The 22,193-nt window shown below is 46.1% G+C and overlaps 1 protein-coding gene across 1 annotated transcript; it reads left to right on the top strand.

Moving 5' to 3' along the window:
* The first annotated feature begins 762 nt into the window (after window positions 1–762).
* Window positions 763–20,512, top strand: Plac8 (placenta associated 8). Its single transcript, XM_055594622.1, has 5 exons — window positions 763–853; window positions 10,101–10,232; window positions 12,602–12,726; window positions 15,199–15,314; window positions 20,258–20,512. The coding sequence occupies exons 2-4, from the start codon at window positions 10,124–10,126 to the stop codon at window positions 15,301–15,303; spliced, it is 339 nt and encodes a 112-aa protein (XP_055450597.1). The 5' UTR covers window positions 763–853; window positions 10,101–10,123; the 3' UTR covers window positions 15,304–15,314; window positions 20,258–20,512.
* The last annotated feature ends 1,681 nt before the right edge of the window (window positions 20,513–22,193 follow it).

The following is a 22,193-nucleotide window of genomic DNA, read 5'->3' on the forward strand; positions in this document are numbered from 1 at the left end:
TGCCTGGAAGCTCACCTCTAGGCAGGACAGCCGGAACAAGAGACAAGGCCATTTCAACAGATGGAAGGTGAAAGAAGAGCATTTCAAATGCTGTGCTCTGACCTCCACAAGCCTGCTGTGCATACAGGTACACAACAGAGAGGAACGGGAAATGGCGATGATAATAATTCATATTAAAATACACACTGCCAGTGTTCAGTCTGATACAGAAAACAAATCACTACAGGGCTAAGGATACAGGTCCATAGTAGTGTTCTCACCTAAGATTCACTGGCCATGGGTTCAGTCCCTAGCACCTTGGGGAGAAAAGGAGAGAGGGAAGAGAAAGCGAACGAGAAATGACTGGAAACCCGGCGTCTTTAATCCCAGCACTCAGGAGGCAGAGGCGGAAGAGTACAAAACCATCCTACGAAGTGAGCTCCAGGACACCCGGGACTACATAGAGAGACCGGTCTCAAGAAACAAACAAGCAAAGAGCAGTCTGATCAGGTCTGCGACTCCAGGCGGTGAGTGCTTTCTTGTTTACTACAGTGAAAGAAGAAAATCAGGTGTAATAATCAGAAATCTTTGCCGGGCAGGTAACACCAGTCAACCGCCGCTTGAATCACACCTTCTCCTTCAAGCGGTAGCTACAATCAGCCCATGGGAGGGAAAGGACCAACCCTATTTGGTAAGAGATGGCTTATAGCCACTTCTGCCTGAATTATCATAGCCAATGAGAACAGAGGGATCTGCTCTTTGGACCTGAGGCTTCCCCTGAAAGCTGATCAGTTCTCCCCTCCTCAGAGCCTCCACTTGGAGTAAGAGTCAACCTCAAACCACAAGACACTTCCTGCTCCGAAGCTTTTTAACTGTAAGTACCTTTTTATTAAGATCTTCTTTAAACAAGGTGGGAAGCTTCCTTTAAAAGTGTTTTCATGGTTTTGTTTGATTCCTGACATAGTTTGAGATTCTGCTGAAAGATCAGGGGTTTCTTCCCTGATTGCTTTAAACTCAGTGATTTCAGTGAAACTCAGTTACAGGGCAAACATTTCGCTAAGAGATGTGCCTTAAGAGACCCCTCAGCTGGAATACTCTCCGGGGATACTGCCAATGGCGGAGTGCCATTTCACGTGCTTTCCTAACTTAGTCCTTCCTCCTCTATCTACCGGAGCTGGTCTAGTTTTGTTTTGTTTTGTGTTTCTGGTTGTGTGTGTGTGTGCATGAAAAATATTTATTTGTTTAAACTACCTAATAAAACTAGATGGGATTTTTGTGGGTTTAGTTTGTGGAGCTTGAGAATCCTTAGGAATTCTCACTCGTTATGAAATCAATAATCTGACTACTCCAGAAATTTAATTCTGCTATTCACTGATGTGCATAAAGAGAAACCACCTTTCACATCTCGCATTTGATAGCTCACGAGGCAGAACATTGTGTGATGAGTGTTTCAGTCAAAACCGAAAAAGAAATTTAATACCAATATATAATAGAGAGAAGAAAATCTAAGCATATATTGCTTAGAACCTGGGTTGATCGATATTAACAAGATTTATTAACATAATCAGTGTCATGCAACATAATTTTGTTAAGCCAGTGTATTTGTGCTTCTAAGGAATGGGGCTTTCTGAGGCAGAAATGTAACTACAAGAGTGAGTCTAAGACTAAGAGATAAAATTAAGATGGTCAGTATGAGAGCCAGAACCTACCAGATTTCCTGGCCGAGACCATTTCCTGCAAAGAAACCTCTAAAGGAAGGTATGGGCCGTGTCACTCTTCAAAGCTTGTCTCAGATTCCCACTTCAGTCTCCTCATCTCCATTTTTTTCTTTTCTTCCCGAGTGCTCTCCCCCAGCACAGCTTTATCACTCTCTCTCCCGTTGTGCATTCAAAGGCGAGGTACAAGGCAGAGCTCAGAGCCAGGTTGCTCCCACGGACAGGAAACTACAGGTATCCTTTTGGCCCATAACAACTCTTATCCCAAGAGTTTTACACACGCCCATGGGGTCTATACAACTTTTCCTAATGGACTTGTAGCTCAGACGGGAAACGGACAGACCAGAGGTTAGGAGGTCTGCAAGTCCCTGGGGTGGGAGGGTGGGAGTCTCCACCCGGATCCGGGGACTTACGTCACCAGGCAGTTACAAACGTGAGCGGATGCTGCTTGTGCTCCGCAGCCATGTGGGAGGCCCAGGCAGGGACTGTGCGTGCCTGGGGAAAGGAGCGCCTTTTTTTTTTTTTTCCTAGTTCTCATCAAAGCAGCCACGTGCCTTTGTGGAGACACCCGGGCTGCAGCCCCCGAGAAAGCTGATGATTATAAGTTCCCAGACCCTAGACTAATTACAGCTTTCCAGAGGAGTGACCAGGACTCTACTTGGCCTGCTTTTGAGGCAGGCCTGGCAGAAAGGAAGACATTCTAAAGAGACCCTGCGTCTCAGCCCCATTATCAGACCACTGAAACAACAGAGCCCCAAAGAGACCTTGCCCAGGATTGTCGCCCTGGGAGAAGGGGAACCCGCCTCTAGTCAGAGGAGGGATTTGTCTCTGAGGAAGGGGTTCTGCAGTCGTGACAATTTGTGAGAGCGCCTCACGGGCCACACTCCAAGCCTTCAGCTTAAACCTTAGTCTCCCTTCGGGGAGGACAGATCTGTGAATTGAGGGGCTGAGGAGGAGGAAGGAGGAGTTTCCGGGTTTCTTGGTCCTGTTTCTGCTTTCCATAAATTTGGCTCTTCGTTGGCTTGTTGAGGATGAGTGGGCCAACATGGTTTGGGGCACAGGCTGTGACACAAGCCCCCCCCCCCAAGTTCGGTACCAAACTCCGAGGACCACCGAACCGGCACAGATGTTGGCACAGCATTAAGCAGAGGCCAAGCAGGTTTATTTGGGGTTGTTTTTTTTTCCCCCCTTGACTTCCTGGTGACCTTTCATTTCAGATGACTAAGTCTAAAGCCTGCCGCATCTTGAGTGGAAGCCAACGGGGCGAGGGCGGGAGTCGGGGCTGGTGGTTGGGACGGTCTGCCTTGCGGCTTACATTTCGTTTTAACTTCAGTTGTTGACAGGATCCGGCGGCTGCTGCTGCCCAGGAGCGCTGGGTGAGAGTGTTTGCCGCCTTCCCTCGGTGTTTCGTGGTTAGTTCTTCCGCTGGTGGGGTTTTAGCGGGCAGCACACTGAGGATTAGGGGCAGGGCAAGGTCCTGCCCAGCATGCTTCTTGACTGGGCTCCGCTTTTCCCCTTCAGGCCCGCTTCTTGGCTCTTTGTAACTGTGGAGGAGGTATTTCTCCTTGGAAAAACGCGGGCCAGACGCTGTAAGACCCCGTTCTGAGGAAGCCGAAGGTGGCAGGCAAATGGCAATCCTGGACAGCTAGTTCCCTCTTGGACTGCTCTTCTAGAGCATCCTTCCCCGCAGCTGTGGACAACCTGAGATAAGCTTATCTCAGTATTCAAAGCCTCCTGCCGCCCTCACCCCCACCCCCGCTTGCCAACGCTTCCGGAAATGCGGTCCCCACATTTTCCCAACTTCAAAAGAGGAAGTTAGCTGATCGACTTGACTTGTGTAACACGCAGGATGCCTTAGGTGAAACCCCTACTACCACAGAGAGAGCCAAGAGAGAAGAAGAAATCCATACTGAAAGAAACATGCAGCATTTTAGTTCATTATTTTATTTGTAATTTGATTTTGTCTGTGTTAGAAATAGGAAAAAAAAAAAAAACTTACAATGCCAAAGGGACTGGGGAAATAATACTCCGGTGCTCGTGTGTGTGTGTGTGTGTGTGTGTGTGTGTGTGTGTGTGTGTGTTCAAATTCCCCCGGGGTTAAGCAAATGAAAAAGATACAAGCTTTTGTTATGGTTATTATTACAATATTTTTTCTCCTGCCTCCACCTCCCAAATGCTAGGACACATCACCACACCTTGTCTGGTGATGCAGCTTAGACTGGCTGATAACTGTTTAGGGCACTATTAGAGGAAAGAAAACCTTTTGCCAGAAAGGCTGCTCCTTCACACACTCGTCTGCTATTTATCAGATGGCCGGGAGTAGACAGACTAGAGCCCAGGGGTAAAGTGTGAGCTGTGGATGACAGCTTAATCCGTTTAAAGGTGTTAGTCTCTGACTTGACTTTTTTTCCCCCCTGCTAAAGGAGAAAAACTATCTTAAGATTTCATTATTAATCAAATAAATATTAGTTCTAATCTCTTGTTGCCGTTGCTGTAGCGGAAGTCCAACCCAGGGCCTCCCACATGCTGAGGGAATGACCTACCACGGATCTGTCTCCCGGCCCTAACAATTTCCTCAACACTACTGTGAAAATAATAAAGCACAAAGATAAAAGTGAAAAAATTATCAGCAGCTCGCCCCAAGGTAACTGCCCAGTGTTATTAGCCTTTCATACTCTTCCTGGCATTTGTCTATTCAAAGGCAATGCAAAATGAAGTTGAATACACGTGCTTTTCTGTTTTCTCAACTGCTTTGCTCTCAAGGCATTGCGGTAAGCCATCTCTCAGAATAGGATTTCTGGCATTATACAGTGTTGGGGTTTGGAGGTGGAGGGAAGCTCTGGAGGAGCTGTGGGGAGGGGACAGTCCTGGGAAGCTTGGACTCAACCACTGCTAAGGGGTGGCCTGTCCACTCACCAGTGGGTGGAATTCACCCTGCGCAGGGCACAGAGCGCATCCCCAGCAGAGCGGGAAGAGAGAACTTCCTAGCGGGAGGTGATGAGACCCCTTCCAGGGTCCGGCTACATTGTCCAAGTCTCACATCAGTACACACTGCTCACAAAAACACCTGCTCTTCTTAACTGTGAAAAAGGTCGGCAACAAAAACTGAATTATCGCAATGCCTTTACTTTCCCTGAAACTGATGAAATGCATTTGGGGAGCAGCTGTTGCATCACTTAGAGCACATGAAAAAGTTGGAAGATGGGTGCTCGTGTGGGGTTTAGGTGGTAGGATCACGCTGTGGGGCACAGTTGACACGGTACTTGCCTGGCAATGCAGGACGCCTCGGATCCAATCTCCAGCACAGGAGCCAGGGCGAGAGTTCCCAAAGTTCAGTGTTATCCTTGGCTACAGACAGTTTGAGGGGGCATAATCTATATAAAACCCTACTTCACAAAAAAAGAGAAAAGAAAGCTTGGTTGCTCAGGGAACATAGGGACAAGGCTTCCCGAGAGATTTCTGGGGTTGTCCATCAGGTGTGGGCCACAACAGTTATAAATTTCAGATGAAGGGCTTTTCTGGCCAACCACATGCTGCTAGTCATGGGTCATCGGACCTTCTGGGTTCCGCAAATCCAAACAAAGTTTAGATTAGCATGACTTATGACGTGGTCTTAGCCCCTTTCCTGGAATAGCTAGCTCTGTGGTTAATCATCAGGGAACAAGAGGCATTGTTCAGGTTGCTGAGAGACAGAGAGACATTTTTCTTTCCTGATGTGGTCACTGGCTGGTTACCCAGGCTCCCATGAGTAACCCTAATTAAACCCAATCTCTCTCTTTCTGTCACACACACACAGTGGAGGGGAGAGAGAGATGACTACACACAAACATGAGCTCATAAAATTGCAGAAGAAAGGAAGGAAGGAGGAGAAGGGAAGAAGGAAGAGAGGGAAGAAGGGGGAAAGAGAGAGAGAGAATACTCCAAAAGCAAAGGTCCATAAAATGCAGGCTTTTCATCGCTTGAACCTGCTGGGTGCTTCAGTCCCAGCTGCTTGTCAACAGCAAAGCTAGTTTGAAACCACTAACATGCAGGCCAGCTGTGTGACCTCCACAATTAGTGAATTTTTGACATGAACTGAAAGCAAGAGCGGGAAGTTTATTTATCTTTCCCTGTCTGTAAAGCTGCTGCCCTGATGAGCGTTCCTTACCAAATGAGTATAGGTGGCCATTAAATTGGCCTTTGGCTTCCGGTAGCATCTCCAGTTCCTGGTTCCTCTTCCAAACCATTCCACTGTGGCTTACATTGAACAAGGAATAAATCTCTTAATTGATGTTTTGTTGGTGTTGTGCTTTGGCATTCTTGTTACTTAGTCATATCTGTTTTGGATTTACACAGCCTCCCTATAGCACAGACTGGTTTCAAAGTCACAACTTTCCTGCCTCAGCCTGGATCATGTATGTACCACCTACCCCTCCAGACTCAAGCTGACTTTTGATGTTGTTGTCATGAAACAGGATCCCCTGTGGCCCAGGCTGTCCTCGAACTCGTTACATACCTGATGGCTCTGGACTTCCGATCCTCCTGCCTCTGTCTCCTGGGTTACTGGCCTGTGTGTGCCACCATGCCCAGTTTTCTGCAGTGCTGGGACCCAGGGCTTCCTGTGTGCTAAGCAAGCACTATTCCAACTGAGCTACATTCCCAGCTCTCTTCAAGTTCTATCCTTCTGGCATCTGTGGGATGTTGCCTATGGCTCATGGACCAGGTGGGGAAGCATCAAGCCCACCTGGCCAGACCCTTCAGCACTGCTTCCTGGTGGGCCAGATCACAGTGGGCACATGTGATTGGCTGTCTGACAGGGGATCGAGGAAACTGTCTTTATGGCCAACCCCAAGACAGAGAGATGGTCAAGATTAGTTGCTTTGACTTTGGGGAAGTGAAGTTCCAGTCTCTAAGACTCATTTTGAAGAGGGAATAATAAGCCACCAGACGTAGAAATTTAAAATATCTCTAATAATGTCACAGACTCTACCCATCTGTCTTGCCTACCATAAGCTCCTGTGATATATGCCAAATGGTGGTCTTTTATTTCTGTTATTCCTCCTATACTCATGAACTAGAACTTCCCAACAAAGAAAGCACCATCCTTTCTCTCTAATTTAAAATGTTGTTTATTTATCTATACTAGTATTATATAGATATGACACAGATCATAAGAGAGAGCTACAGATAGTTCGTTCTACGAGTTATAATCCATTAATAGCATTACTTTCATTCAAATTTGTCTTAAATTTGGCCATCAAATTTCCTCCGAAGTCTCCCCCATGACCGACTCAGCAGTGGTTCATGTGATACGCTCTACTCTTGAAGCCCATTCTCTTCTGCCTGGTACTGAGAGCCCTGGGCTCAGCCTTCTCTTTTTATAGAACAATGAATGACATTTGGTAATCAAGATTTGGTACTAGATATGCCCTCTCTTTGGACATAAAGAGAACTTATCTTTATACACAGCTATCACATCTACCTGTTTATCTACATGGGCTCGTAAACTTGCTTATCATGTGGCTTCCTGAGTCCTGGCACCTGCTCTGATGATTGTTAGTTTTAGTTTTTTACACAGCATCTTACTGCATTGCCAGTCCAGAACCTTGATGATCTTCCTGCTTTGGTTCCCCAGGAGCTGTCTGCTCTGAAATTCTGCTCATCTTTGGGTCCTCCACCAGCATGTTCATAAGCCTCCCGGGGACCTCACAGTTTGCGGTTTCTGAGTTAACCCAGTCACATACTCAGCCCAGTGTTTACTGAATACCTCAAGCTGTTCTCACAGGAGGCAGTTGACCCCTCTCCTGAGTGCGCTGACCAAGCTTTGGTGCTAGAGACCAACCCTGGGGCCCTGCAGGGCTGCCCAGTCGCCACCAACACCCAAGCCCCTCGTGGTTTCAGTTTTGCCTAGCAGATAGCATTTCTTCTTTACTGTTCGAGCATCTTTTTATATATTTAAGCTTTTTTTCTTCATTTCTTTTGTAAACTATTTGGTTCTGACTTTTCACCATTTTCCTAACCCTGAGACTTCTGACCCTCTCACACTGGATATATTTTTTGAAAACATTCTCAGTGTCAAAGTTTGTACCCTTTCCCCTACGTTACAAACTACACAGTATTTTCATACTACACTCAGTAACAGGAAGAGAAATTTACTGAGCATGACGATAGTCAACAGATAAAAGACCATGGTAGCCCTCTTTTTCTTTGGCTTTCTCTCTGCCCCACCTTGACCCTTTTCTTACAGGTAGGGTCTCACTACAGCCCTGGCTAGCCTGGAACTCACAGAGATCTGTTTGCCTCTGCCTCTTAGGTGCTTGGGTAGAAGGAATGCAGAGATTAAAGGTGTGCCCAGCCTGCCTCTTTTTTTTTTTTTTTTTTTTTAAATAAACCAGTTTTATCTTCCTCTCTAATAACCAAACATTGTTTGCTAAGATTTGGGGGGGCCCGACTGATTTATAATTAACTATACTGAATCAGCATGCGCAGATTTAGACATGTTTAAAGCATCCTTGAACATTTCTGGTCATGTGGAGAAACAGCTGAACATATCCATCCTGTAAGGTTGTTCTTGGCATCATATACTGCTCTCTTTTTTCATTCAAGGAAACTACTAAGTTAACACATGCTGCAAGTGTTGACATCTAGAAAGAACAAAACAAACGTGACTGGGGAAATAAAAAACTCCTAACTGGTGTGAAAAGATAAAGGCAAATGGCCCATCTCTCATAGTGTTCTTTCTATTTAGGAGATGATCTCTTTTTGTGGCCTTGGCTGTCATGGCGCTCACTATGCAGACCAGGTTAGCCCTGAATGTACAGAGATCCCTCCACCCACCTCTACCTCCCAAGCACTGGCACTTAAAGGTGTTCACCACCACGACCAGCCCTTTGCACTTTTTAAGATATGTACCGAATTCCTAAATAGAAATGCCCAGCAGCATTACTGCCTAATTCTGTGAGACTGTTATAATACCTGCTGTGTGCCTAACACTGAACTTGATGCTGCAGAGAATGGGAAAAGAGGAAGGAGGCTGAGGAGGTGGCCCCACAGGTGAGTGGGATGACCTGAGTTCGATCCCCAGCATCTGAGTAAAAAGGCATGGCTGTATACACCTGTAACCAAAGCCCTACAGTGGGGTGGAAACAAGAGAGATGGCTGGGGCTTGCTGCTCAGGTGACAGGCCCAGAAGCAAGGGAAGGAAGGGGAGAAATGGAGCAGGTCACCTGGCACCCTCCTCTGGCCTCCACAGGCACATGCAACTGCACGCATGCACACGGTATGTACAATACACACACACACACACACACACACACACACACACTTTTTTAAATAAGAAGGGGGGGTTTCCAGTTCTCCAAGAGCTCTTCGTAGACCGGGCATCATCAGTCCTGAGTAAGTTTCACGGCAGTATGTGAAAGCAGGGCTCCTAGGCAGAAACCAGAGGATTTGAATTTCACAATTTACTCAGCTTCCCCCCACCGCCCCTGACACACACAGTCACTGTTTTCTTATTAACTCAGTAAAGACCATAATTTCCAGTGGCTGGGCTGAGTAAATAGATAATGCAGGTCTAAGCCACGCCGGACTCAGTGCGGAGCCCTTCCTGATGGAGCCAACATCGTTGCCAACAAGGGTGCGTGCAGATCAACAATAGACACATCCCTGCCAGATACTCTCCTTTGTATCTGTATCTGTATCAGTTGCCCACTAAACTCTAGGCAATGCCCTCAGTGCTTGGGTGAGCTGGCCATGGCACCACCTGCCTGTAAGTCCAGCCTTTGGAAGGCCTGAAGCAAGAGGACCATGAGCTTGAAGCCAGCCTGGGCTACATGGTGAGACCCTGACTCAGGAAAACAAATAAACATCGACAACAACAAAACCACAATAGAAACCCGGTTAGGGTGATCGTAAGGACTTGTCAGTCCCTGCCACGGGTCGGGGGCTAGCAGCACTGACGGAGCAGGCCCTGCCGAGTCAGAAGTGATGGGGCAGCTTGGATTCAGCAGAGTGCTGTGAAACCCCAAAAGAGGCTGAGCAAGACAGGGAGGAGGGTAGGAGTGCAAGCCTAGGCTGCACGGTTTGAGAAGACAAAGGGTTCCCTGACCCTACCTCTGTCACAGCCCAGTCATTTATTCCCTGCCTCCTGGACAGCAGGTACCGCTCTAAAAATAGCACACCATCAACCCTGTTTCAGTTCTTTCACCCAGGAGAGACACCTGTTCACCTCACCAGTTCAGTCAGCTCCTTTCCCCTGAGGCCTCTGTACCCTCTGAGGTGGAGACTGAAATGCCTAGCGATCAACAAGCTGCTTTCTCCAACCTCATCTGCCCCTGGCCAGTGCAGCACCCCACTTCACTGAGGAGCAGAACACAGTGCCTTCCCGGAGCAGCTGCAGGCTGCAAATGGCAACGTTGTCTTTTTCAGGCTTTTGAGACCTCACATTGAAGATGGCTCAGGCAACAACAGTCGTCGTGACTCAACCTGGATTTGTTCGTGCTCCTCAAAATTCCAACTGGCAGACCGGCCTGTGTGATTGCTTCAGCGATTGCGGAGTCTGTAAGTGTGGGGAAGGTGTCCTCATAACTGATACAACACCTCACTCCTCCCTTACTGTGTTGGAAGTTGTTAACTTATTACAGGCGCCTGGGAATCTGGGGATGGTACAGCCTACTGATCATAGCTGGTTCTCCTCCAGCTGGCTGTCCTGGAACTTGTTCTGTAGACCAGGCTGGCCTCAAACTCCAAGAGATCCACCTGCCTCTGCCTCCTGAGTGCTGGGATTACAGGCGTGCATGATTTTTTCCCAGCAACATGATTTTTTTTTGTAAACTTGTTTATTTTTATTGTATGTTCATTGGTGTTTTGCCTGCATGTATGTCTGTATAAAGGTGTTAGATCCTCAGGAACTGGAGTTACAGACTGTGTGAGCTGCTATATGGGTGCTAGGAACTCAACCCTGATCCTCTGGAAGAGCAATCAGTGCTCTTAACCACTGAGCCATCTCTCCAGTCTCCTAAACCTGATTTTTTTTTAAAGGGCAACAGCAACAATATCTCTTCTTAGTTACACAAATATTAAATCTTGTTTTATAGTTACACTGTGTCCAGTCAGAGAGAGTTTGTACACACCATCAGAGAGCAATTTTAATCTGTACAGCTAAGTCTGTCTACATGCAGTAAGATCTCTCTCTAAGTGAACTTGGAAAGAAGTGAGATGGGTGGCAAAGGGGGCCAGGGGCTTTGTTCTCAGCAAATCAGGAGCAAAAGGTTTGCTTTGAAGCCTGTCCCTAAGAACGGTAAGGAAATACAAGCTTTGGCTCGCAGTAGAATGGAACTTGGGACTGAATGAGCTAATACTCGCTTGGAGAACACAGCCAGAGCGAATTCCCCGTGAGTTTGCTCACTGCCTTTCCAGAATGTAGCAGGCAACAGGCGCTGAGTGACTAACGTCTCTCACAACATTATTTTGACATCTGAAAATCAAAGTGATAGTGACGGCTACAATAGTCAAATTCCCCAAAGATGAACGTTCACTCTCCCAGCCCCAAGTTGCTACTCAATTATTTGAATGGACAATTACTTGGATATATGAATTTTAATGTCGGGCCACCAGGATGGGTCAGTGGGAAGAGTGCCTGTGGCCTAGCCTCACAGTTCAGTTTCCCACATGGTGGAGGGAGAGGTCCATTGAAAATTATCCTCTGACCTTCACACATGCACACACTACATAAAATATAATTTTAAAAGGGGGGTGTGTTCTAAATCAGCCTTAATTGTTTTGTGGGAAGTTTTCTTTTTTCTTTTTCCTTTATTTGTTTGTTTGAGACAGGGTTTCTCTGTGTAGCCCTGGCTGTCCTGGAGCTTACCCCGCCTCTGTCTCTCCAGTGCTGGGATTAAAGGCGAGTGCCACCACCATTCGGCTTATGACAGATTTTCCCTCTTTTCTTTCTTTTTCTTTTTTCTTTCTTTCTTTCTTTCTTTCTTTCTTTCTTTCTTTCTTTCTTTCTTTCTTTCTTTTCTTTCTTTCTTTCTTTCTTTCTCTTTTTTTTTAAAGATTTCTTTATCATGTATACAGTGTTCTGTCTGCATGTACACCTGCATGACAGAAGAGAACCAAATCTTATTATAGATGATTGTGAGCTGCCATGTGGTTGCTGAGAATTGAACTCAGGACCTCTGGAAGAGCAGCCAGTGCTCTTAACATCTGATCCATCTCTTCAGCCCCCACAGCAGATTCTTTTAAAAGCAGATCTGACCAAATCAATCTCCTCTTACAAAATACTTGTTGATTCTTTCTGGCCTTGATGGCGTATGTAATCACTCCTAGTTTGTCACCACACACACATACACACACACACACACACACACACACACACACACACACACGCAGGCCTATGCCACCCCCTAACTCCACTCCCATCCTCTCCTAGGACCTTGGTTACAGTGAATGGATATGACAAATTGTCTCAGACAGGCTTTATTCCCTTTAGCCCACATTTAAAACTTTTTCTAAGCATGCTTCACTGTTCACAGCTCACCCAGTTCTTCCTACTTAGGGCCTTGTAGACGCCACTCTGAAGTGACCTGGGCGTGCTAGGCTGGTTCTGTCCTGAATGTTCTTTCCTTTTTTATCCCTGTTGAATTTCAGTTGGGGACATTGCCAGTACCGAGGGTTTTTACCTGGAACGTGGGTAGGCTTCCGTAATTTCTACGTGAGTGGCACTGCGGCAGAAAGGGCCAGGTCACGTCCACGTGCAGTCGCTCTTGAAAGGATGTGTGCTGGGGGAGGAGAGGGGCCCCGTAATGAAGTCCCACCCACACAGCGAAGACAGATGCAGCAGAGGGGAAAGGCCTTGTGACGGGGCTGCTCTTGGTAGAGCCGACCGAGCAGGCTAGAGGAACTTGTATCTTTTCTTGTCTTTGCAGGCCTCTGTGGGCTGTTTTGCTTTACGTGTCTCGGATGTCAAGTGGCAGCCGACATGAATGAATGCTGCTTGTGTGGGACGACAGTGGCAATGCGGACCCTCTACCGAACCCGATACGGCATTCCCGTGAGTCTCTTTCTCTCTCCCTTTTTCAGTCATCCCAGTTTGCTACCGTATTTACCTCAGCTCTTAGGAATGGCTGCCACTTGACAGCATCCAGGCTCGGGATTTGGTTGGCTAGAGTTTTTGTAGCAGGTACAACCTTGGGTTCCATGGACACAGCAGTCAACCTTCTCCTTTTGTGCCCTCCATTCTCTAGAGCAGGAGATTCATGCTTGCAGTGTGTGTGTATAGCGCAACCCAGAAAGAATTAGCTAGAAGCTGGCGTGCATTAGGTGATTCCACCATCCTTGCGATGCCTGTGTGTGCTGTGGGGGAGGGGCGGCCGTATTTTACCAATGAAGACTTCAGAGTTTGTAAGGGGCAGAGTTTATGACCCAGAGATGTACCGTAGTAGCAGAGAGAGGCGACACAGCCAAGCCAAACTATCCGCGCATGCGCTTTGCTCTGTGCCTGCATCACTGTATAAAATGGGATAGCCTTTTAATCAGGGTTACGGGGAGAAGCAGTCAACAGGGTGAGTAGATGTATGTGTATACGTATTTCCAGAGATCATCAGGAAACGCACATTTTATATATATTTATGTATCTATTCACTTGCTTCCCTCTGTGTGTGTATATATAGAGACAGAGATAAAGAAAGAGCAAGAAAGAGAGAGAGAGAGATTTGTTTTAAAGTCATGCAGCGGAAGCCATTAAGTCCAAACCTTGAAGTGTAAGCTATCAAGCTGGATATTCATGAATGAATTGACATTCAAGTCCATAGGCAAATTACGAGGAGGATTCTCATCCAAGGGAAACCCTTCCTCCTCCTCCTCCTCCTCCTCCTCCTCCTCCTCCTCCTCCTCCTCCTCCTCCTCTGCCGTCTCCTCCTGCCCTCCTTTTCCTTCCCCTCCTCCTCTTCCTCCTTCTTCTGTCTTCAACCAGCTGAGCATGGTCTCACACCCATCAGAAATTTTAGGATTTGGGAGATTGAGGTAGGAAGATTGGGAGTTTGAGACTGGGCTGAGCTACATAGTGCAACCCCATCAGAAAGAAGGGAAGGAAGGAGGAACAGGGGTTAAACTATCCAACAAATTTGACCAGAAATGAATGACGGAGGTGAAAATCGAACCTTTTGAGAACCAGATCTACTGCCTAACAATCAACAATAACTTGTGTGTATCCTCTTGAGACGTGTTTCTATCCTTGTAAACTCATAGAAAAACGTAGCCGTACATGCTGTTGGTTTGTACATTGACAGTCTTGGAGGAATACTTGGCTGTATCTCTCTAGTGTCAGCACCCACTGTCCTACAGCCTGGAGGCCCACATGAGGAGGCTATGGGTTTGGACATCCTGCGCTGGTGTCCCAGGAGAAATGGAGCGGCTCTGGCAGCCTCCCACCTCCCCTGTTCCTCTGCTGAACTTGGGGTTTATCTAGTGAAGAGTCCTCACCCCTGGCCCCATGGCAGCTTCTGGTTGTGAGTTCTGTGACTCGGCTTAACCTTCTCCTCCATGATTGCAATCCCAGCCCCAAATTGCTCTGGATTTCCGGCCTTACTAAAGGCCACCACCGCCTGTTTCCTAGCCTTGAAGCAATTTGTTCTTTAAATGATCTCATTTTATGGACTGTGAAGAGAAACAGTCATTCTCTAGCTTTCTTCACCTATCTGGCCCTTGACAAGAGCAAGTGTGTGCGTACTTTGAGTATTCGCTCCTCGATGTGGGCTTTACCTATGAACCTCACAGAGCCCGGCTCTGGTCCCGAGTCCCCTGCTGGTTCCCAGCCCACTTCCTCCTACACAGCTCCCTGTACCTTTGGCTAATCCCAAGCCCACGTTTTCTTATGATCCCAGCACTCTTCATTCAACATCACAGTCGGAGCCTTAGAGTGAATGTGGTTATGTTTCCTGCCAAACTTTCACTTTTTTCATTAGCCCTTGGCAGTACTTTGACCCCAAGTTTTTTGCCACTTCCCTAAAACTCTTCCCAACCCGCTCACCGCATCCCGTTCCTGGCTGTGAGATCAGACTTTCTCATAGCTTCCTGGCTGTGAGCCCAGACTCTCTGTTTCTCCTTATTGGACTCTTGGGCTTAATAGTTTGATGAATCTTATATTCTAAGAATTATAAAGTACTGGGACGAAGGGGCAAGTGTTCTGTGGGAAAGTCAGCTAGCATGTTCCCAAAGGTTTCCGTCTAAACTGAACACAGGGCAAGAGATGGCTCAGCAGATAAAGGCACTTTCTGCCAAAGGGGAAGACCTGCATTGAATCCCCAGAACCCTGCAGGTCTGACCGCTGACCTCTGAGCGTACACACACACACACACACACACACACACACACACACACACACAGTCAGGAGTGCATGCACGTGCTAAAGAAATAAAACATAAAAAGAAATAAACAAAATTGGAGCTTTTGGTTCTCTTTAAAATGATGAAAAAGTCCACAAGCAGCATGCTGGGTATTCATGTGTCTCTCATGTCGTCCACAGGGCTCTATTTGTGATGATTACATGGCCACCTTATGCTGTCCTGTTTGCTCTCTGTGCCAAATCAAGAGAGACATTAACAGGAGGAGAGCCATGAATGCTTTCTAAGGAGCTGGAAGGTGAGTCAGTATGGGGCTTGGGAAACAGAATCAGGGGCTGGGTAAATGACTCATTGTTCAGAATAACAAGTCAGTGGTAACAATTCCGTAGATTTCTCGTGCTGTCTCATTATAACTATAATTGGTTTTGATTTTTTTCCTAGTTTGGGCCATGTTTATTAAATAATGGTGAGTTTTATAAACTTATCAGAATTGTTTTCGTCCATTAATGAAGCAACTTAACACTCCGAAGCTACAGAGCACAGTGAACAAAGAAGAAGTTGAAGCTGGGCATGGTTGTGCCTCCTGTAAGCCCAGACTCAGGAGACGGAGGAACCATTGCCCTCAAACCTAGCCTGGCTATGAAATAAGTTCCAAGCTAGTCAGACCTACAAAAGACGATCCCGTCTCGAAATATGAAATGAGGCGTGGGGGAATGGTTCACTGTATAAAGTACTTGCTCTATAAGCATAAGGAATCTGGAGTCCCCGAACCAACATACCAAAGTGTGTGAGTGTATGTGTGAGTGTTAGTTATGTGGAGTATGTGTGTATGAATGAGTATATGTGTGTATGAGTTGTGTGTGCGTGAATGAGTATATGTGAGTGTTATGTCTAGTATGTGTGTGTGAGTATATGTGTTTGAGTGTGAGTTGTGTGTGTGTGTGTGTGTGTGTGTGTGTGTGTGTGTGTTTAAAAGCTGGGCCTAGCAGCCTATAGCCCCAACACAGCTTGTAATACAGGGGAGAGACAAATGAATCCCTGGGCCTCACTGACTAGCAAGTCTAGCCAAAAGAACAAGCCAAAAGGTTAGTAAGATCCTATCTCAAAAAAGAGAGTGGAGAAGTGATTGAGGAAAGATATCTCAGTGTTAACTTGGCCTCTTGTATAGGAAATATACCTGCATGTACACACACACAGAAAGAGAGAGGAGTTTTAAAAAACTGAAAAGACAAAAAAGAAGGCAAAGACATACTTCTGACTCCGACAACATGATGAAGCCGGTAAACAGTTTTGAGATGAGAATTTTAAAATACATAGAAGGTTAAAAAGCAAGAGTGACATGGTCTGTAATCTTTGGGTGACTCAAGTTACAAAAATCTATTTACTACTAAAGATGAGGTTTAACACATAAGGTCATCAGCTGTGCAAGAGGGCACACATGTCCACTAAAAGTGTACCCCTAATTATGTTAAAGTGTTGATAAATATTAATAATTTTTCCAATTTTATTTTAAATGATATGTATGTGTATGCATGTACACATATTTGCACGAAGGTGCCTAACGTGGGTGCTGGAAACCAAACTTGAGCCATGTTTAGCAGCAGGTGCTCTTTAACGTAGGTGCTCTTAACTGCTGAGCCACCTCCTCAGCCCCTAGAAACTCATTCCTCTGCATAGGTAGTCTACCTGTCCTGCTCGTTCCGCGCCTTCCCACACTTGACAGAATAGTCATGTGTGGTCGCACTTGGTGCAAATGCTGCTGCAAATACAAAGGCCATTGTGCATTCTAAATAAGTGACCATTTAACCTAAGAACAAATACGAACAAAAAGATCTTGCTGAAGGAAATGTCCTTTGAGAGGGATAGAGAGAGAAGGTGACAGTATTTGGAAATGTTGTATGGCATTTCTTCATCTGTAATTCAGCCGAGTCTCCTGCCAGCTGACTTTTCTCAGGATTGGCTACATAGGTTAACAGAGATAACTAAGTATTTGCATAGATTTATTTTATTTTGTGTGTGTGTGTGTGTGTGAGAGAGAGAGAGAGAGAGAGAGAGAGAGTGTGAGTGTGAGTGTGAGTGTGTTGCATGTGTATGCAGGTACCTGCAGAGCCCAGAAGATGGCATCCGATTTCCTGGAGCTGAAGTTCCAGGCACTTGCCAGCCACTGTCTTGCAGTGTGTGTGTGTGTGTGTGTGTGTGTGTGTGTGTGTGACACACACCTGGTGCCTTTGGAGGTCAGAAGAGGGAATTGGATCACCTGAAACTGTAGTTACAGGTGGTTGTGAGCCACCAAATCCACCAAATTTCTTCTCTGCAAGAACAAATGCTATTGACTGCAGGGCTCTCCCTTCAGCATCCCCTATAAATAATCCTGGAAGGAGGCATAAGACACTGTTCATTTGTTTAGCAAATAATATATTATGTATTTAGTGTTTTAGAGACAAATCAAAGATAAAGCAGTTCACTGTCCTCGAAGCTTTTATTCTCAAAAGAGAAGCCTACGCAGAACATGGCATTTGATGAGTGCATTACACTGAGTGCCAGAGGATGGTCATGTTTGTGAGATGAGGGAAGGACAATTCCTTGGTTTGGGTTCTAAAGAAGTGTGTCCTTAGTTCACCGGAAGTAGGCAGAACTGCCTGTCACAGGATGGAAGGCAGGTTGGCGGCAGGTGTGGACGAAGGCAGGATGCAGCAGCTCAGCTCTTACTTCCGCTAAGCCCCAGGGGAAAGAAGCATCAGTTCTCAGATCCCTCAGGAAAGAGTGTGAAGAAAGCTCCCCACAGAGCAACAGAATCCTCTCATGCACGGAAAGAGCAACCCAAGGCAACCCTGAGGATGGGGTCAAGCTAAAAACCTCTGACCTCAATAGCTGCCCTCCTGGGCCTGCCCCAGCCAAACCAGCCAGATGGAGGAGAGAGGGTGGATTGCTCTGGCTCACAGGCCAGCCTCAGGGACTTATAGTAGGGTGGACACACGTGATTAGAATGAATAAAAATAGAAGGCAGTTTCTAATCAAGCAACTGCAGTGAAACTATGGAGGGGAAAAAAAAAATATATATATATATATATATGGAAAAATCATCCATATTTATGGGCTTAGGGCCAATTTGACTGAAACATGAAATAACAGATTTTTTTTAAAGTGAATTTGTGCCTCAGCATGCTAGGTTAATGCTTGGTAAGCATGGGGAAATTGTCAGGAGATTTTGAGTAAGTAGAGCTTTACTTGAGAAAAACAATAACAGTATCTAATACAGTGCACAGGACAAAGGCCAGAAACAAAGAGGCGAGGACACTGTAACACAGTTAAATAAATACAATGTCCACATAGAGATCACAGCTGTCATCCTAAAAGGAGTAAGAGTTTATTCTGAAGCCATTAGGAGCAACCACGGCCAAGGAACACAGATTTAAGTTACCCCAAATTCCATGTTCCAACACAGAAGCATTTCACACTACAAAGAAAGTCATAACTCAAGGCAGCTTCGAAAACGTTAGTGAGTACAGCAGACAGGTGGTACAACGGGGTGCGGGGAGCTGGTTTATGGGCCCAAGATGTTATCTGACGACATTCTTAGTTCTTGAACTGGTGGAAGCCAGTGTTCTGCTAAGTCAGTAGCTTCCAAGAGGTTTTCTTAAAATTTATCACCACAGATACTAGTTCAGATACAGCCTGGGGTAAGAAATGGCTGTTTCGGAAGCTAACACTAGCCCAAGATAAAATAATTAACCTCTGAAACCTACAAAATTCCAGTCTCCCCACAGACCTGAAATTCTGATCGGCCCACCAGTCTCTGCAGACACTGACTCCTTTCAGGAGGGTTTTTTTGTTCACAGCCAGACACAGCTTTTTTCCCCCCAAAAGTTTTCACCGTCAACATGAACACTGTGAACAGTGCAGCCCAGTATACATACTAACAGGTCAGCACAGCTGAACTGCTAATCTCTAAGAAACTGTCTGGCAAGCAAAATCTCTTCCGTGGGTCTGGTGGTCAACTTGGATATTCTATGCTAGTCACTGACAATAAAACTGAACCCGGGATTGAGGCTGAGGCCCAGCTGGGAGAGTGCTTGCCAAGGATGCACGAAGCCCGAGTTCAGTTCCTAGTATTTCAGAGACCAGGCACACACCAATACGTGGGAAGCGGGGAGGTAGAGGGAGGAGGATCAGGAGTTCAAGACCAGCCTCAGTTACAGAGTGAGTTTGAGGCCAGCCTGGGCTACATGAGACCCAGTCTCCAAACAAAACAAATTCACTGGGCTAGAGAGAGGTCACAGGTTCCATTCCCAGCACCCACAATGATGACTCACACTATCTAAAACTCCAGTTCCAGGAAGTTTGATGCTCTCTTCTGGCATCCGTGGGCATGAGGCACACATATGCACAGACAGGCATGCAGGCAAAATAGTCATACACATAAAATAATTTAAAATTTTTAGATACAAATATACAAACAAGGAAAGTCTGATACACTATCGGGTGAGAGAACCCCATGGAATATAACATTACCCAGTGCAGTTCGGTGCTTGGGCAGGATCCCGGAACGGACAAGGCAGTTTGGTGAAAATGTGAGGAATCTGGACCAAGTCTGCTCTGGTTAATAATGTGTCCCGCCTGCGGAACTAGTTATTGGGTGGGACTCGAGAGGGACCCTTACCTGAAAGGCAAAACGGGCAAGAAAGAAGAATGGGACCAAGCTAAATCTTGTCAAGGTCCGTTTATTGAAAGCCAAGGTACAGAATATAAACGAGGGAAGAGGGGGGAAGGTGAGCTGTTAGGAGGGAGGAATTCGAGCTGGAATTTGCATTGACTCCAGCTCAAAGGTGGGGGGCTGTTAGTGGAGCTGTCTGAGGGCTACTATCTTGCAAATTCCCTCAGTAAGCCTTTTCTGCGCTAATCTATTTCTGTCGTCTTGAGTCAATGTTTTTCTAAGGGAGGAATCCTTTGACTCCCAGCCCAGGGTCGGTCGGAGGGACTCTCTGTCTCTGACTCAGGGTCAGTCTGAGATATTTCTCTGGCTCATAGCTCAGGGTCAGTCTTTGGCAATAATGTGCTGCCGTTGGCTTCGGCAGGAACACCCCATGTTAACCAACAGGGAAACAGCACAGGGTGCTGGGGACCGCTGCATCTCTGTGCAACTTCTCCGTGTTTCTAAAATGATTCTGCAAATTAATGTTTAACGAAAAATAAAAAAGTAGATCAAGAGACTCAGAGACTGTTTTTGTGCTTCCCTCACAGGCGAGAGCACTCGCTGGAGCAGCTGAATCCAGCACATACCTCCTCAGCCCAAGTCCTTCCAAATCTGTGCAGCTGAGATGCGATGGGTGCGCTTAGTGACAAGATGCTGACGTTTTAAAAATCGGGCCTTCTAATGTATTTTAAATGGCTGCGGCTCCTCGACTTGGTTTCTCCTTGCTTCTGCGTCATCAAATATTCCAGCTTATAAATTTTTTACATTTTAAGCATAAACCAAATAAAAGGTTTTGCTAAGAAGATTGTTTGTGTGTGGTGCTGGGGATTAATTCAAGTTAGGGCCTCCTACATGCTAAGTAATCACCACACCTTTTAGCCCTACCTACACTTTTTTTATGCATGTTTGCCTTCACTCAAATGCTTTTGTCACCAATTACTTTTAAGGGTTCCATCTTGTGTCCTCCCCTCTCCCCCATGGCTCAGCGTCTGGATAGCAGGCTTTCATCATCTGCAGGGCAGCACTCTGATCCAGGGAGCTTGAGGTGGGGTGTGAAAGCAGCAAGCTACAGATAGACAAGGAACTATCCCAAGCCATGGGACACTCTCATCCACCCCTGTTGCTTATCAGCGTGTATACTGACACAACAAGACTATGCCCGGTCTGGCTTTCAGCTGAATGCTGGAGAGGTTTGTGGAATTTCATTTTTCTTTTTTTATCCTAAAAGGATAAAATATGAGGTAATGGGGGCTGGAGAGATGGCTCAGAGGTTAGGAGCACTGGCTGTTCTTTCAAATGGTCCTGAGTTCAATTCCCAGCAACCACATGGTGGCTCATAATGATCTATAATAAGATCTGGTGCCTTCTTCTTGCCTGCAGGCAGAATGCTGTGTAAATAATAAATAAATAAATCTTTTTTTAAAATGAGGTAGTGATGTAGAAGAAACTCAAAGCAATACAATTGGTATAAAGGATTTACTAATAGATTTACTTAAGAGACATTAAATCACACAAAGAAGAATTGAGCTAAGGAAGTGATGCCACCGAACACCAAAATACCTCAGAGATAACCAGTATGCTAACGTGGCCTGTTACAGAGAAGCAAAATTTGTGATGTGAGGACACAAATGTTTGTCTCCAAAGAACCTGTGTAGGGACATTTTAAAGAATTCTGGAATTTTGATTTCTTTAAAAACACACACACACACATATTGCAAGAATGTGTTTTCGTTTTAAATCCCAGATGTAGGAATATGGAGCTGCTTCAGACTGTCCACAGCAGCTGACTATGATTTGCCTCGTCCTCTAGCAGAGGCCTGGTTTTGACAGCTGCAGATAATTTCTGCAATTGTGTGACCTTAGAAATTTTGGGATCTTTTCAGAGGGTACATAAAAGGGAGAGTACCAAGAGGCAGGGTTGGTCAGTTAGGAAGAAGAAAAAGAAGAAAAGAAATTAGATTCAGGAATCACTCTCCCCTCTCCTAGTGTTAGGAGATGAAACGGGGCTGGGGGTGGGGGAGGGGAGCAGGATGCAGAGCATATAAAGGGTGGGGAAAAGAAGAACCTACAAAGTAGCAAAGACGAACTACAACCCTGCATCTAAAAGGCAGCTCAGGGGGGCAGCACAGGGTCACAATCACCATTCATTTTTGTTCTGCCATTAAGGCCCCCATGCTCTTAATCAGGAAAGCATAATCCTGCTGGCTGGGTGTGCCAAATGTGTAATAACTATTCGAAAAGAACAATACTCGCTTACATAAGAGATAAATATTCAAGCCAGGTGTGGTGGCGCACGCCTGTAATCCCAGCACTTGGATCTCTGTGAGATCCAGGCCAGCCTGATCTAGGGGAGCCGAGGATACACAGAGAAACCTTGTCTCTGAAAAAAAAAAAGAAAGAAAGAAAAGACATAACAGGGCACGATGCACTCCTGTAATCTCAGCACTCAGGGAGGCAGAGTTAGTCAGATCACTGTAAGTTAAA

The sequence above is a fragment of the Psammomys obesus genome, unplaced genomic scaffold (genome assembly GCF_907164565.1).
Source record: "Psammomys obesus unplaced genomic scaffold, mPsaObe1.curated_primary_1811, whole genome shotgun sequence".
Lineage (NCBI taxonomy): Eukaryota > Metazoa > Chordata > Mammalia > Rodentia > Muridae > Psammomys > Psammomys obesus.